Source organism: Haliotis rubra, unplaced genomic scaffold, assembly GCF_003918875.1.
Source record: "Haliotis rubra isolate DU_JTF1 unplaced genomic scaffold, ASM391887v1 Scf5, whole genome shotgun sequence".
NCBI classification, from domain to species: Eukaryota; Metazoa; Mollusca; class Gastropoda; order Lepetellida; family Haliotidae; genus Haliotis; species Haliotis rubra.
The window spans coordinates 1071888-1089728 of record NW_025767190.1 but is presented as its reverse complement, the minus strand read 5'-3'; the positions used below and the strand labels follow the sequence as shown (position 1 = coordinate 1089728).

General features: G+C 41.1%; 1 protein-coding gene across 1 annotated transcript in view; it reads right to left on the bottom strand.

Annotated features, from left to right (window-relative positions):
* LOC124291818 (ankyrin repeat and KH domain-containing protein 1-like) overlaps positions 1-17841 on the bottom strand; it is a 41995-nt gene that overhangs the window by 5163 nt on the left and 18991 nt on the right. The window contains 19 exon segments of the mRNA XM_046728896.1: positions 688-815; positions 1061-1278; positions 1987-2183; positions 2590-2827; positions 3687-3794; positions 3941-4046; positions 4310-4431; positions 4433-4453; positions 4802-4947; positions 5688-6102; positions 6733-7001; positions 8190-8646; positions 10155-10531; positions 10769-10865; positions 11341-11484; positions 11865-11930; positions 11932-11993; positions 12175-12262; positions 12739-12848. Of these exon segments, the coding sequence (XP_046584852.1) occupies positions 688-815; positions 1061-1278; positions 1987-2183; positions 2590-2827; positions 3687-3794; positions 3941-4046; positions 4310-4431; positions 4433-4453; positions 4802-4947; positions 5688-6102; positions 6733-7001; positions 8190-8646; positions 10155-10531; positions 10769-10865; positions 11341-11484; positions 11865-11930; positions 11932-11993; positions 12175-12262; positions 12739-12848 (3369 nt within the window).

Below are 17841 nucleotides of genomic sequence, written 5' to 3'. Positions count from 1 at the left end.
CAATGGGTAATAATAATTATGATGATACTGTTTCTAAAACAAGTATAACAAGAAGAAAAAGTCATCAATATCCCCCGCAATGGTAAATTACTCTTCTTGATTATGTCTACGAGTTATGATTACGTCAAATACTTAGGTTAGTACATAGAAAAGTGGAAGGAGAGTATTGAAAGGTTTTTAAAGTTCTGCTCCAGAAAGGAGCACTATCACCAATTTCAGTCTATGTCAAACTTGTTGCCATGGAAATGGCCAAAATATTTTATTCAGAAATCCAAAACTACCAAAAGGCACCAGCACACCACCAGATCTATGTATGTGTCAAGTTTGGTGAAGAAACATTGAACGGTTTTAGAGTTCAGCTCCGGAAAAGAGCACTACCACCAATTTCAGGCTAAGTCGAACTTGTTGCCATGGAAACGCCAAAAATGTTTTACTCAGAATTCCAAAACTACCAAAAGGCACCAGTACACCGTCAGATCTATCTATGTGCCAAGTTTGGTGAAGAAATATTGAACGGTTTTAGAGTTCAGCTCTGGAAAAGACAAATGTGCACGGACGGAATCCATTTTAATACCCCCTGTAAAACACGCTGTGGGGGATAAAAATCAGGCAAAATTATGCAAATTCCAGTCAAATATAATCTCAAAGATTGCACACAGTGCTATGTTACACAGTCAATTTTCCTACCGATAGTGGAGGTTGTTGTTGCTGATGGTGGTTCTAAGGGTATCTCTTCCTCCTCCTCTTCTTCTTCCTTCTCCAAGGGAATCTCCTCAGTCTCCACACTCTCGGGTTCTGGGGAGGAGTTCTTACTGCTGAAAACAATAGTAATATTTCAATATTCCATATTAGGGATTGCTTATGGGAATCTGCTTTATCTATTCTGACATCTTTATTAATCTAAGCTCTGTTTAAACTCAGATGTTTATGTGCCCATCCATGTAATGGCCAAGCCATTCTGAAACATAGTGCTGATAAAATATAATATAAAGACTACATTCCCTATGTAACATTTACCCTTCGTCAGTCCAACATGGCCTTAATCATCTTCTTAACAAACCTTGAGTCCTTTTCCTTGTCCTTTTCCATTTTCTCTTTCCTTTTCTTCCTTCTGCGTTCTCGTTTCTTGGCTGCCTGAGCTTTTTTGTTCTCTTCCACCTGCCTCTCCTTGTCAATCTCCTCCAGTAAGATGGTTGCGTTTTTGTTGGCCTCTGCTGCCTGACGGTCCTTCGCATTTACAATGATCTCCATACACTGTTGACACTTCTTCTGCAGCTCCTTGGAGTAGAAAACATACATCTCTAACACAATAGTCACAAACACCTTCTAATACATTCCTAGTACATGTGTTCCAAGTCATCGCCTGCTGTATCACAATGGCCTACAATTTACCTGGCTTCATACAAGGTAACATGTACATTTAAGTAGTTCATCTACTGTTGGTATTCAAATATTTTCATCCAAAAATCATCCTACCACATTTCATTCTAGCTGCTCCAAGTAGAAATGTCTATAAGGTACCTGAGTACTATTCTGAACTACTTGAGTGAGTTGGGTTCACATCCCTTTTAGTAATATTCCAGCAAAATCATGGTAAGTGACACCCAGGTCTTCGGCATCATGAGTGAACACTTTAACCACTAGGCTACCCCATTGCCCTGTTTGGATTGAACCAAGGCTTTCACCATAATGCTTAAAAAAAGTAACCACAAGGCTACAAAATGATCTTGTACAGCTATGATTGTAAATGTATACATGTAAATGTGTGAAATATGGGAATAGCATTAACTTTATTGCCACGACAGTTTTGGGCAATGGATTGGAATTCTATGTGTAATAGGTACTATTTTGAATAATTTTAGACAAATACACTCACATCAAGGTGTGAAAATCATACTGTATACTTTAAAGCTTGTGGCATTCCATTCTAAAGTTTCATATCTTTCATCCTTACCTTATCGGTGACTGTATAGCTTTCATCCTTACCTTATCGGTGACTGTAGCAATGTAGCGCTGTAGCTCCTGGTCGGAGGGAAACTGACTGACATGCTTCACCATCCACTTGACTACTTTGATGTGGCCTTTTCGAAATGCAGCCATTAAGCAAGATACCTTGCGATTGTCCTGACTGTCAATATCAGCTGCTGATGTCACCAACAACTGTACCACATCCAAGTGACCTCCTGAAGGAAGAATGAATGAATAATGTAATTGTTGGTTTTAATGCAGCACTCAGTAATATTCCACCTATATACCGCAGTCTGTACATAACCAGTCTGGACCAGACTATCCAGCGACAGACATCGTGTGCATTGGTCTGTGAAATTAGGATATTATGACGTGCATCTACCAAGACACAAGTTGGATCACCCTTGACAATTATTTGCCTCTCTTGACCATGAACTACACAATATTATGTAATTTGGTTATTGATGAAACACCTTGGCCATACATCATTCACTACTCAAGTTTTTGTTTCTAAATTATATGCCTACATAACCTTACATGTAAAGATTAATTACAATATTTTCCACCAGTTATCAGTTCCACTAATTATCACAAGCAGCTTCAAGAACCACCTGTCCTTACCATTGCAAGCCAACCACAGAGGTGAGTTTCCCTTCTTGTTCTTGACATCAACAGCCGCCCCCCTGTGCAGAAGCAGTTCCACAAACCGGTAGTGTCCCTTATCAGCTGCAATGGTAAGGGCGGTGTCTCTAGAGGAGGGTACGGGTGGGGCGTTGACATCAGCTCCTCTCTCCAGCAGCACCCTCCCAACCTCCACATAGCCACCAGATGCAGCTTCCATCAGTGGTGTTAGACCAGTCTGGAAAATCATAGGCAGGAATTAAAACTTGCCAATAGGGAAATGGTGATGTTTCTTTGGACTGTTCCAAATATCAAACATCACGTTTCTAGTAGTATGTTGTCCAACATTCAACTTTTAATTAGGCATTTGGTTAGCTAATGTTGATTTAGAGTTAAAAGAAGCGCTGGCAATCTAAAAACAAGAGTCATCAGAAGATGACATATCCCTCCGGCCCCCACATTTTTAAAAGAACAAATCATCTGACGGTTACTGAAAGTCCAGCTTCACCAGAAGCTTGGCTCTACCTAGTTTTGCAAAAAAATATTGAAAGTTTTTTTAGTTTAGTTTTGGAAACGAAGACCACACCTCCCTTTAAGACGAAGTCCAAAACATTTCCATGGAAACTGAGAAAAATAAAACTGACAAAAATCTGCAAATAGCAAAAGGCACCACTTCAAGATCTGTGTCAGTTACAGAAAGTCCAGCTTGATATTTTTTTTAGACTAAGTCCAAATCGTTTCCATGGAAATCGAAAAAATTAAAATGCCAAATATCTGTAAATAGCAAAAGGTACCTCTTCAAGATCTGTTTCATATATTTGCCAAGTTTTGTTGAAAGATATAGAACCGTTTTCGAGTTGTGCTCCGGAAACGAAGCCCACCCCTCCCTATTGAGACTAAGTCTGAATCGATTCCATGGAAACCAAGAAAATAGTAAATCACAAAAATCTGTAAATAGCAAAAGACACCACTTAAACTTCTGTTTGATATATCTACCAATTTATGCAGAAAAATATTGAACTGTTTTTGACTTATGCTCCGGAAATATTACGAACGGAGGGACAGACAAGGCGTCGACTATATAACAAATCTATTACCTTAGCCCTGTGCTCAATGTTAGCTTTTCTGTCGACAAGCAAGCTGACAACCTCGTGTCTTCCCTGAAAGCATGCCAGTGTCAATGCTGTGTTTCGATTTGTCTCAATCTGCAATGGAAAAACAAGCAATTTTTAATTTTGAAACTCCATTTCAGTTGGTAGCCATAACTCAAGACTGGTTGAAAGATCCCAATACAAAGGGTTTGTGAAGGACACAATTAATCACTTTTAAAGTGTTCCACTATTGCCAGTACCTGAGCGTTGATGTCGCTGCCCATATCCAGTAACAACTTGACTGCAGCTGTGTGCCCATTCATGGCTGCCAACATTAATGGAGAAATGCCCAGTTTGCTCCCAGTTCTGCAAAGAATACATGGATTTTACAAAGTACAAAGGAACAAAATCCAAATCATTGAAGTCTCCATACCTTAACAATACATAATTCACACCTTCATTCATAGTTTCACAATATTCAGTGATGACATCTCAGGCTAATATCTCTTGGAAGTTTATTTATTGTAAGTGCTTGAAGTCATCACATTTCTTTCAATGATTATAACATTACCGCTAGTTCTGAACCCTTTTCTCACTGACACAAAGGTTATCATCTAGAATCCACAAACCTTGAGTTTATTTCTGCCCCGTGAGACAGGAGGAGCTTGATGATGTTAACGTAGCCTCCAGATGCAGCCAGGCTGAGTGGAGTATAGTCAGACACGTTACGGTGCTCCTTGTTGGCTCCTCGGGGCTAAGAGCAACTCCACAACCTGGAGGTACAAGGTTTACAGTATACTTCCAAATACAGCCTTACAACAGTTTCTGTGTGATAAAAACCCACACTAGTCGTTGATTCACGTTGAGCACGAATGCTCTTAATAATTGTCTAATATATAATGTTTCAGATTGCTCCCTTTTCTAGGATGGTCCAATATATACCCTACATTTTCTTTTCTAATTTGGTAATGATTACTAAGATATCCTGTCAAAAGATGAAAGTAAAATGATCCTTGTCATGACCATAAAATTAAATATCTAATACTTATATATGCAAACAACACCAATATACAAATCCATGTACCCCATTAATTTCAAGTACTGCTTAATGTGGTTGTTACCTCGTATCTGCCCCCTGAGCAGGCGAGGGAGAGGGGAGTGTCCTTTGTTCTCTCTGACTGAGCCTCGATGTCAGCACCATGGTCCAGCAGAATCTCCACCACATCCACATGACCAGCAGTGGCAGCCAGGATCAGAGGGGTGAACCCTGCCACAAAGGAACATCAGTCACAACAAGGTAGATAACAAGTAACTATTATTATACAATTAGAGGGCAGTCATGATATTATACCAAGATGGAAAGTGTGATCTTCCTGACGAAAATAAAACCCCTAATGTCCAACAAACAAGAGTCATCACAAGATGACCTCACAAATTTGAAAGAACAATCTGACAGTTACTTCAAGTCCAACTTGATTTTTTCAGTCTAAGTCCAAATTGTTTCCATGGAAACCGAGAAAAGTAAATATGTCGAAAATCGGCAAACAGCAAAAGGCTACACTCTGGGATCTTCCTCATATATCTGACAAGTTTTATTGATAAATATTGAGTGATGTTTTAGTTATGCTACGGAAATGAAATCCACCCCTGTTTTGGGACTGAGTCCAAGTTGTTTCCATGGAAATCCAGAAAAATAAAAATACAAAAAATCTGTAAATAGCAAAAGGCACCACTTTAAATTCTGTTTGATAAATATACCAATTTTTGCTGAAAATATCAAATGTTTTTTAAGTTATGCTCTGGAAACGGAATGATAATGGGTGGACAGACGAGACGTTGACTATAATCTCCTTCATGATGCCATTTTGGGGGGAAAGTAACAAATTTACACAAAACATATACTTCAGTAATGAGGGCAGGGTGAGATTTTGTGCTCACAAATCAATCATGATTCGCCCTTCTTACATGTACCATACAATATTCTTTTCGGGCAAGGATGTTACCCACCTTTCTTGTCCCTATGTTCGATGTCTGATCCCTTGGACAGCAACAAACTGACGAGTTCCGCATGCCCACCAGCACAAGCCAGAGTGAGAGCAGTGTCATGGTTACTTTCTGTGACAGCATCCACATCCACTTCCACTGAGGGGTACAGAGGGGTTAGACTTTGTGGGGAGGCAGGAGAGGGGTTGGGCGTCATCGGTGTGGATGGTGGTGGTGAGCCCAGTATTGGCATGTTCCCCTGAGTTGACTCTTCTCCTGGGTTCGGAGCAACCCGTTGTTGTTTCCGGACATGTTGCTGCTTGCTGTTACTGTTTGCAGGTTGTTGTTTCAGCTGTTGTTGTAGTTGCTGATGAAGAAGTTGTTGTGCCTGCTGTTGTTGCTGGAGGAACTGCTGTTGTTGCTGTTGGGTAAACAGCTGCTGGGTCAACAGTATAGAAAACAATTATACACTTTATGTATCACTTAACACATTCAACGTTCTCTCAACAGAACTCAAACATTAGCTTGAATGAGACATATATTATTTACATTACACATATTTGCCTAATGGTAAATTTGAAAAATATAATTTATTGAACACACACATTTACATAAGTCAGCATTTTTTACAAGCATGGGCAGATGGGATTATTTTTGGGAGAGAACCAAAGTAAGCAACAGTAAGCATAATTCTTCAGCAACATGATATCTTCCTATACTTCCTATGGTGTATGTCATGTAATGCTGCTCTTGGCAACTTGATGTCACCCAACGATAAATCACTCATGGATTGAAATTAGGAGTAATGATACACGTTGTCAGGCTACGATGACAATGCCTCGTCATATGATCCATTTGCCTAGGTTGCTGATGAAGTCTAACCTTGCTGTAGGGATCCATCCATCATTAACAGCATATTTGCTTGAGTACAATAAAACACCATCAACCACACTGACTCATTCAGTATAGGATGCTTGGGACCATTTCTAGCTCAGAGTACACACAGGGTTTCTATCATGTACAATTTTGTACTGCTACAAGGCAGAGTAGCCGGGACAATGTAGCCTACCTGCTGCTGGAGACTGGACTGTGGTAGGAGCTGTTGCAAGGCATGTTGCGGCAGCGGTTGGACATACTGTTGTTGTATATTCTGTTGCTGCAGCATCTGCTGGAGAAGCTGGTCTTGCTGTTGAGGCAGCTGTTGGATCATATGTGGTGGCAGCTGCTGCTGATGCTGTTGCTGCTGCTGGGCAAGAACCTGCAGCTGTTGTCTCTGTACAGCATCCATTGCAATTTGTGCTGGGGCTGACAGCTGGAACTGCTCCTGAGACTGTGACCCTGTACATGGACATAGCAGGTTAGTGATGGAGTTGGGTTTAATGTCAAACTGCACACTATTTACTCACATCACAACTACATAGTGAAGGCCAAACTCAAATATATAGTGAGTGAGTGAGCCAGCGAGCATGGTTTAGCGTCGCTTTTAGCAATATTCCAGCAATATCACGGCAGGGGACACCAGAATTGGGCTTCACACATTGTACCCATGTGGGGAATCGAACCCGGGTCTTCGGCGTGACGAGCGAACATTTTAACCACCAGGCTACAACAATACAACCAGGCTACAGCAATATTCCAGCTAAATGAAAATATAACCAATTGTGCCTTTACCACACAAGCCAGTGATGAATACTGTGAGGAACATTCCACATCAGCAAGATATGATGACAAACAATGAACCAAGTCATCTGGTCTGATGACCTCATACATCTTGTTGCCTATTTCAGCAAGCACTGGTTAATGAGTATTTACTCTAACTCAGAGCAGAGTAAATCTGGAATTCAAAATCAAATGTGGATCCTTGCACAGCTAAGGGAATTAACTCTGCACAAACTTAATTGTCACAACATTCACCATTGGGCCACCTATGCCTTCAGCTTATGTCATGTATCACCACAAAGGTTTCATAAGTTCATTGAGCACAAAAAGTGGTTAAAAGCCTTTTTATACTTTCAGTTTTATAATGGTGGGCTACAAAGTACAATTTGATCCAACAAACGTAGACAAACAAGTCAATTTTACTGTAATTGATCCATTTCAAAGTGATACACACAAACTTGGATTAAGCATTTTTACATAGTTCTACGAAACAAGTATGGTGGAACAGAGTTCAACAGTTCATTATTACCCCGTATAACCCTAGCTGCCTGTGATGTGCTTAAACGTTATAGTCACATGACTTATCCCACCGGGTACCCATTTTCTGCATTACATATATACAGCTTAAAATAAGATAAAGGACACTGATTTTTTCAAATTACTGTCTTAATGTTAAAGCACTGGGTGTTTTTGAACTTCTTTCATATAGTATAAAGTGAAATTACACAAAAGCAGTGGCTAATCAATACTGATCAAAAGGAAAAGTCACTTTGGATCAACAGGGTTTCCAACATTCACAAAGCATAGACAGGAACTGCAATCATTGCAAACATTAAATACAAAAGCAATATTACTGTAAGAACTGACCTGTGGCATCACTACAACTATGGAGACCATGCTCCTCACCTCCATTATGCTCTGTTGATGAACTTAATGCTGACGACTGAGTGCTTGGTGGGATTTTACTGGTCCTTGACCCTTTGGTGTTACCACTTCTTTTGGACTGGGACGATGGTTTACCCACTTGATGTCTCTGCTCGGTTATACTGTTGGATGCTCCATTGTTGGGAGGTTGTGGCCCCGGCTGTAAAAAGGCTTCAGGGTAGTTAGGAAGAAGAGACTGGGTGGCGACAGAGAGATCAGCACTTGTGAGAAGCTTTGGCAGTTGTGCAGCAATGTCATTAGCAAACTGAATGTCGGAGGAGACTCCACTTAAGCCGAGTCCCTCAGGAAGAGCCTGGGACTGACTAGATCCATCATCCTTCCTCTCTCCTTGCTTGGCCTGAGCTGCATTCTTGATTTTTGCTGCAGTCTGAACAAGCACCTGCAAGAAATCATTAATAATACATGAAAGCAAAGTATCCCCAGAGAAATGTTTAATAAAACTGCAGTCATCAGCATATAATATTAACCAGTTAAACCATTAACAAGACAAGAGTCATCAGAAGATGACATATCCCCCTGGCCCCCACATATTTGAAAGAACAAATCATCTGACAGTAACTCAAAGTCCAGCTTGATTTTTTTTTTAGACTAGGTCCAAATCGTTTCCATGGAAACCGAGAATTATAAAAATGAAAACAAGAGTCATCAGAAGATGACATATCCCCCCGGCCTCCACATCTTTGAAAGAACAAAGCATCTGACAGTTACTTAAAGTCCAGCTTGATTTTAGACTAAGTGCAAATCGTTTCCATGGAAATCATCAAAAAAATAAATGACAAAAATCTGTAAATAGCAAAAGGCACCACTTTGGCATCTGCCTCACATATCTGCCAAGTTTTGCTGAAAGACATTGAGAAGTTTTCGAGTTGTGCTCGGAAACGAAGCCTTGTGCTCGAAGCTTTCCATGGAAGCCTACCCTCACTTTTGGGGACTAAGTCGAGTTATGCGAAACGCTTTCCATGGAAACCGGGAAAAATAAAAATGCCAAAAATCTGCAAATAGCAAAAGGCACAACTTTAGGATCTGTTTGATATATCTACCAAGTTTTGTTGAAAAATATAGAACTGTTCTTGAGTTATGCTCCGGAAACGAAGCCCACCCCTCACTTCTGGGACTAAGTCCGAATCGTTTCCATGGAAACCGGGAAAAATAAAAATGCCAAAAATCTGTAAATAGCAAAAGGCACCACTTTAGGATCTGTTTGATATATCTACCAAGTTTTGTTGAAAAATACCGAACGGTTCTTGAGTTATGCTCCGGAAACGAAGCCCACCCTTCTTTAAGACTAAGTCCAAAAGGTTTCCATGGAAACCGAGAAAAATAAAAATGACAATAATCTGTAAATAGCAAAAGGCACCACCTTAGGTTATGTTTGACATATCTACCAATTTTGGTTAAAAAATATTGAACGGTCTTTGAGTTATGATCAGGAAACAAAATGATTACGGACGGACAGACGGACGAGGTGACGACTATATCCCACCGCATTACATGCCGGTGGGATAAAAATCTACAAATAGCAAAAGGCACCACTTCAAGATCAGCCCCACATGTCTGCCAAGATTTGCTTAAAGATATTAAGAAGTTTTAGAGTTGTGTGGGGGTGTGGGTGGGTTTGGTGGGTTTGCATATCTGTGCAGCTGCATTGATACTTGGGAGTTACAAAACAAGCTTATTCTTGGTACTGATCAACAATACTGGTTCACATGACTATGACTTTCAACCTCACCTCAGCGTTGCTCTCAAAATGTGTAACTTCAGTGAGCTTTCTCCTGGCAGCCTGTAACTAGCAAAGCCTGGGACAGGTTAATAATTTTCACCCTATTCTCATTCATGCCATGCATGCTGCCTCAACACCTCCACAGTGAGTATACCTGCATGTCTTACCTGTTGTTGTTGCTGCTCGAACTGCTGCTGAGCACTGAGTAGGAGCTGAGCCTGGGCCTTCTCCTGCAGCTCTCGCTCCACTTTCTGCAGCTCCTCCAGGATCTGCTGCTTCCTCAATATCTGCTCCTCTTTGGTGGCTGGAGTGGTATTGATTAATTCTTTGGCCATGATGTTGTTAATGATAGCCTCCACCTTCTCTGATGCCTTATCCTCGGCAAGATCGGCTAGCATTGCTCCATCATGGTTCAACTGTTGCAGACTCTCTGCTATCACAGCATTGCTTGACTTTCCCACTTTGGCCTCGGCCACTTGGCCGTTCAAACATCTCTTGGCAATAGATTTTTGCATGTTCTGCCGTATCACATCAGGATTTTTTCCTGTGGACAGTTAACGAATGTAAAGAATATGTTGTTTATTTTTATCAGATTATCTGACATCGACTGTTGTCTCAAACTGATTGCAGTAATACATGAACAGCTTTTGAGGGTCTAGCATGTAATAATATGAAACAATTAGATGTGTTTCCTTAGCTATGTCCCTCAGAAATCCATTTCTTTTTAAACAAAAAAACAAAACAAGAAACATAAACAATCACAGAAAGAACAGCAACACACCTTGGATATTTGGTGTAAAGTTTACAGGTGAGGGTTGCGAGTCTGGCTCATTAGGTGGGACAATGTTAGCAAGACCTTGGACAGGGACTCTATGCTGCTGTAACAGAAAAGATATATAAGTTCACTGTTCACATCCTCACAGATTCAAGGTCACTATTTAGCCTAAATACTACATCTGATCACAAGAGAAAATAAATGACTCTCTACTAAATCATCAGTACACATATCTTTTATTTGCAACAACAGAAGCAGCCATATTATCACCATTTCTTCAAAGTTTAACTTTTAACATACCCCCATCTACTTCCAGACCTGTACCTCAATCAAGACAACTTAATAACATTGAAAATATTACACAAGTTTCATGTAAAAATGCAACATTAATTGGCAAAAATGACACATCCTTGTTTCATAATTCGCTTGAAGATGACCTTCATCTTTGATAACCATAGCATCAGCATGACATAACGAAATGCACAATAACCTTTAAATAATCTAGATCATGGTTTATGCAGCTTAATGACACAAGGTCACGAGACACTTCCTATCAGAAAGATGTTTGCTTTGCTTACCTCCTCGTGGTTGGAGTCTGCAGCATTGATCTGCGGCAGGTCAGGTGAGTTGGCCATGAGGACCCTGTTGGGCCACTCCAGTAGCAGCTTCACCACCTGAGTGTGGCCTCCCTTAGCAGCCTCGATGATCATTGTGGATCCATCCTGGTGAACACAAACAGCATTCAATACATACCACGGTCATACAGGAAGCGAGTTGGGTTATTTACTAACATGGTAAAGATGTACACATCTCAATGATTTACCTTCAATATCTTCAAGGAAAAGAGCCCTGAATACCCGAAACAGTCCTATAAACTTCACAAACAACTTTAACATGACCATGATCCTGGATGAAGGTCGACCTAAACAACTTACTATTAGAGTATGACCTTGAAAGTAAACTTGACATTCAATATAAGCAACAAGAATGTTCGATAGGGCTGAGTATCAGGCTAACCAAATGTGAAATTCAGAGTGTATTTATTACTTGCAAGGTGAATCATATATCATATATCCACTAAAGGAAGACTTGATAAACAAACCTTCAGTCTATGTCCTGGGTCAGCTCCATGAGCAAGGAGCAACTCGACAACAGCCAAGTGGCCCCCCAGCACAGGCCAGAGACAACACAGTGTGGTCATTGGTAGTTGTTGCACGGTTAACATCAGCTCCTAAAGTGAAAGAACTGGTCATTAATCCTGAAAGGACACAAGTCTTATTCAGAAGTCATACCAGGAGATTGGTTGGCACCGAACCATTACTATTGTATTTACATGTTCCTGTAGAGGTCGCCAGATACGGAATGAATACTGGATTACAGTTACAAAACACTTTTCAGATATCACAGGGTACCTTTGATAATGATGAAGTTGACAGTACAGAGGTGACCAGCTCTTGCAGCCTTCATGAGAGGAGTTCTTCCCCCTTCAGACTCATGTTCCTATTGAGAGGCACAAATTAAGGTTAGTACACTTCTACAAAACATAAGGATATCAAACAAGGGTCATCACTTCATAATTCTAAGAATACTAACTGTACTACAACACTAGTACAGATTTTGTTATTTTGGCTGTCAAAACAAATTACACAACCATAAGATTTTCATCTTAATTCCTCATCACTGTGAACTATATCCTTTAGCAGTTGTGCCGAAAATAGTATCCTGAATCCCATTGATTCATGTACATTTCCTTGTCTTTGTGCAGTAGATTTAAAATTAGTCATGTAATAAAGGTAGGTTACTTGCAAGAATTAAGAAGGCTGTCTTAGAAAGAAACAAAACCATCAAAATCTAAACAGAATTGATACACATTTAAACATAAGCTTAGGTTTGGTTTGGGGAGACTTTCATAATAAATTTGTTTCAGTAGAAAATGCTGAAGTCACAGTTAATGTAGGTATTGCAAGAAGTCTCACCAACTCTGCTCCTCTTTCAAGAAGCAACTCTGCAACATCAGTGTGACCATTCTCACAGGCATATGTAAGGGCGGTGTCCCCTGTGCCAGTCTGAGCATGGACATTGGCGTCTGGAAAACAAAGGATGTGATATAGGATGTGTTTGTGCATTAAAATACTTCGAACATTTGACTTCAAATTAGTGACTGAACCTTGGATGTTCTATAAAGACAATGAGTAATAAACAAGTAATACAAGTATATATACAGCACATGTTAGATATTTCACAAAGAAATTACAGTTCAGACAAGCATTGTCACAAAGGTGACATAATCCCCCGCCGCAAATTATCAAATCAAACTCATAAATGTTCATGATGTTCTTTAGTTGTAGACTTTGACTTTGACCTTGACATGAATGTCATAGTGTATGAAATATGCAAAACTAGTACTAAAGAAATTGCTTATTGAAAAACATTCAAGAGAAGTCTTAAAAGTCTATGAAGAAAATCCAGTGAACCGTTCTTAAAATATCTTGCTGACAATTCAGGTTAACATGCTGAAATCTTCAAAGTGTCGTCGTGACCCTACAAATTATGTGAAGGTCACCAAAATGGACTGGGCCCTGCGCCTTCCCTAGATAAAGCTTGGTATTGAATATGAAGAAAATCCAGTGAACGGTTCTTGATATAACTTAACATGCATGTAAAATGTTAAAGTCCCCTTGTGACCTTGAAATGAAGGTCAAGGCCACCAAACCTGAGTTGGACCTTTCTTATACTGTGACTTATACTTATACTAGGTACAAAATATGAAAATAATCTAGTGAATGGTTCTTAAGATATTCCAATTCGTACGTACGTCGTACGGACAGACGGAGCCTAATACTATATCCCCCGTTCACGCTAAACACGCGGCGGGAGATAATAATATATTTCTTCTAAGGATAACAGATTTTGTATTACATTTTCATTTTTGGAGGATAGAATGGAAGCAAAGGCAGATGAAGGATATTTTAACAGGTAATTATTTGGGATATATTTTTTTAAATCAGCATAATGTGGGCATACAAAAGCGAAGTGAATTTCATCTTCTATAGCCGAGTTACATAATTGTAAATTTTATGATAAATTGTATATTTATATACTTATCCTATTTCACGGTATGCACCTTTCTTCTTCTACTCTGACCATGTGTGTGAATTTCATCTTCTATAGCCTTCTGAGTTACATAATTGTAAATTTTATGATAAATTGTATATTTATATTCACGCCTATCCTATTTCAGGTGGGTAGAGTATCGCGGTATGCACCTTATCTTCTTCTTCTGGTATGACCATGTGTGGAAGAGGAGGCGGAGCTGATAGGCTAAACTTGAGATGGGTTGAATCAAATCTCTAGGACTGGGCTCCCGGTGGTTTTCCTCTTGACCCCTTGGCCCCGCCACCCTGACCTCCCCAGTGCCCTGGCCAGTCCCTGCTCTACCCCACACAGACATCAAGGCACCTGTCAATCGCTCATACCAATCCCTAACTCACCAAGGTGAGAAAGGATTTAGGAGCAGAACGCTTCGAAAACCATGTAGGTAATCGAAAATCAACACTTTACTGACGTAATTGCTCGGAGAGTAGAGGTCAGTAAGCGGATTGTCGATCATCTCTGCATGTAGCACAAGACTGGCCTCACATTCTATTAAGTCATTACTTATGACAGTGCAGACACTCCCTATTCCCATAGGTGAGAATAATCTAATCCCAATGGAAACAAGAAGACAAAGTCATCAATATCCCCCACAATGGCAAAATACTCTTCATGATTATGTCTACGAGTTATGATTATGTCAAATATTAGGTGTGTATATAGAAAAGTGGAAGGAGAGTATTGAAAGGTTTTTAAAGTTCTGCTCCAGAAAGGAGCACTATCACCAATTTCAGGCTAAGTCAAACTTGTTGCCATGGAAATGCCAAAAATATTTTATTCAGAATTCCAAAACTACCAAAAGGCACCAGTACACCACCAGACCAATTTATGTGCCAAGTTTGGTGAAGAAATATTTAATGGTTTTAGAGTTCTGCTCCGGTAAAGACAAATGTGCACGGACGGGGTCCATTTTAATACCCCCTGCAAAACGCGTTGCGGGGGATAAAAAGTACCAAGACATGGATAACATCAATATCTTTTATTATGTACAGAGCAACACCGACCAAAGAAGGATTGCTTTATCTGCGAAGACGGGCCGATGACAATTGCTGCGCCAGGACCAAGGGGCAGAATTGATGTAGACCTTCCACGTCTGTAACCGATAGGTCCCTCAGGTAGTGTGAAGCAAACACCGTATCGGATCAATTTCTATGAAGAGCCATGGTGGAGGCAACAGCTCGAGTCTCATGAGGCTTCGCCGTCGACGGTGGAGGTAGGTCAGCAAAGGCATAAGCAAGCAGGATCGTAGTTCGCATCCAAAACGCCAAGGTAGTACGGGAGACTTCCGAGCTCGAGGCAGTAGACAATGGAATGAACAATCTCTTACGCAGTCTGCGGCGATCCTGTGAGGCAGCGAGGTAAATCCTTAATGCACACACCGGGCATAAGGACAGATCCTCAGTGTCATCTGAGTCCAAGATAGTGGACAACGGCGGAATCGTGAATGTGCGATCCGGCTGTCCTGGTAACTGATTCTTGGCGAGAAAATCCCATCGCAAACCAAGGAAAACTCTCGCATGTCTAGACCTTTCAAACCACACCCGAGAAACAATGTTAAGAGCAGCCAGGTAGGTAGATAGTGTAAAACCTTTGAGTTTTCTGGAGGTTCGTAGATGTTGAAGGTTCTCTGCCACCATCTGCGGGAAGGCCGTAGTGGGGGATGAGACGCCCTTCTCCCTGCAATACGCTTCAAAATTCTTCCATTTGTCATGGTAGAGTGACCTTGTAGAAGTACGATGCGCTGTAGAAATGGCAGTAGCTACCCGTTTAGAATAGCCCTTCGACGTTAACGACCAATGTAGATGCGCCAAGCGTGCAGATGGAGCGTCAATGGGGACCAATGTAGCCGGTCGGAGTGAGGATGTATCAGGAGATCGGGTCGAACAGGAAGTGGTACGGGATCTTATTCGGCTAGGTCTTGAAGGTTTACAAACCAACTTCTGGCCGGCCAATAGGGCGCGACCAAAAGCAGAGTCATTCTCTAATATGCGAGGAGGAACGGCCACTGGCGGAAACGAGTAAGCGTTCAGGTCCTCCCACGGAATGGCTAGAGCATCGAGGTCCCAAGCCAGAGGGTCCGGGAATCGGTGACACAAACCGAGGCAGCTGATGGTTGAATCGGATGGCGAAGAGATCTACTGCCGGAGTCGTCAACGGAAGACAAAGGGTCTGGAACACCTGAGGATGTAATTTCCAATCTCCATCTGTCGGCCGGGACAGAGAATCTGCGATGACATTCTTCACCCCTAGAATGTGGTTGGCTCGGACTAAGATGTTGAGCGAGTCCACCAGATCGAAGAACTGTTGGGTCCACTGCAGCAGTTGAGTAGACCCTGTGGACCCCATCCTGTTGATATGCCAAACCACCGCTGCGTTGTCCTATCGGATTATGAGGGAAGTTGCTCGTAGGACATCCTGCCAGTGACTGATTGCAAGAATCATCGCCCTGAACTCCAGAACGTTGATGTGACAGGCGCGATCGATGAGAGACCACAGCCTGCCACTTGTTGATTGAGAAGATGAGCTCCCCACCCGTGTTGAGACGGGTCCACATACAGGTGGTGAGACGGAACAAACGGCCCTAAACAAACTCTATCGCAAACATTCAATTCTTCCATCCACCACAGGAGATGGGGATGGAGCTCCAGAGGTAGAGTGATCAAGGCAAGGGGATCTCCCACTCTGATGTAAGGCTCTAGAAAGAACTGCAAGGGACGAAGTTGTAGTTGACCCCTGACGGTCAACGCCTGAGTCGACGTGAAGAGGCCCAGGAGCTCCTGCCACTGACGAAGTCCTTGGGTGCGCCAGTGCCAGAGAGACCAATCGCTGTATCTTGCAAAAACGATCCCTCGGGACAAAGAGTTTGTTGACCTCTGTGTCGAACATTGCTCCAATGAATTGAAGACGGCGCGTAGGGACTAGTTCCGATTTCTGCAGATTGATTAACTCTTTCAACACCAGTCAACCAGAGGCATTTACTGCCATGACACCGAGTTCCCAGAGACTCTGAGGTCATAGATGAAGCCTATGTTTATGAAGGAAATTATAAGCTTGTAAAACGTTATTGCTACTACATCCCATACACCATTTAAAAGATCTAATCCTACTGTTGATAAATATGAAGTTTATTTTTATAATATTATTAAAGTAATACAACTACAACTTAAATAAAATTATATTTGAATGAAAATGCAAGTTTACATTTGTAACGTCCAGATAAACCACGAAAGGAGCAAAAACTATGGCGATTTTTTCCATTTGTGACATGTCATAAATTGCCCGTGCCTTTTTCTTTTATATTTTCATTTTACGTAATCAGAAAATTATTATACAAAGATTTCTTAAACAATATGTATGGTCGCCTATTTCCGATATCTGCGGCTTTCCGCCGGTAAAATGACATAACAACTGAAAATACCTCCGCTTTCGGCACTTCAGATGAATAACATGCGCTGCAAATCGCTTTGATGTCGGGCATCGCTTCGAAGCTCTGAACATCAACAATATCACTGTACCCTTGCCAAGAGTATTTTCACAGTTGTAAGAAGTGATGTTATTGGATAAAGATTGGTTTCTAATGACGCTTTTCGCCACAGTCTGCTATAAGGGTTGTGATTGGTCAAAATCAGACACGTGACCTAAGGCAGCCAATCATATTACGGCAATGGATACCGTCCTAAGTAAACGAAATCTTTTAGATTTGGACAAAAGTTTTGGGTAAAATAATGCTATTCTGAACATATTAAGCAAGAAATCGCTACCAATACGTAAATTATGGAACTTATTGGACGTGATCGCTAGGCTATGAATTGTGACAAAATGCTTCATGTATGTATTTTCGCATTAAACATCGTGGTCCGGCGTGAAGATTGAGGCTGCTAGAGTCGAGATGTCACTTGTCAGTGACTTGACTTGCATTACATGAT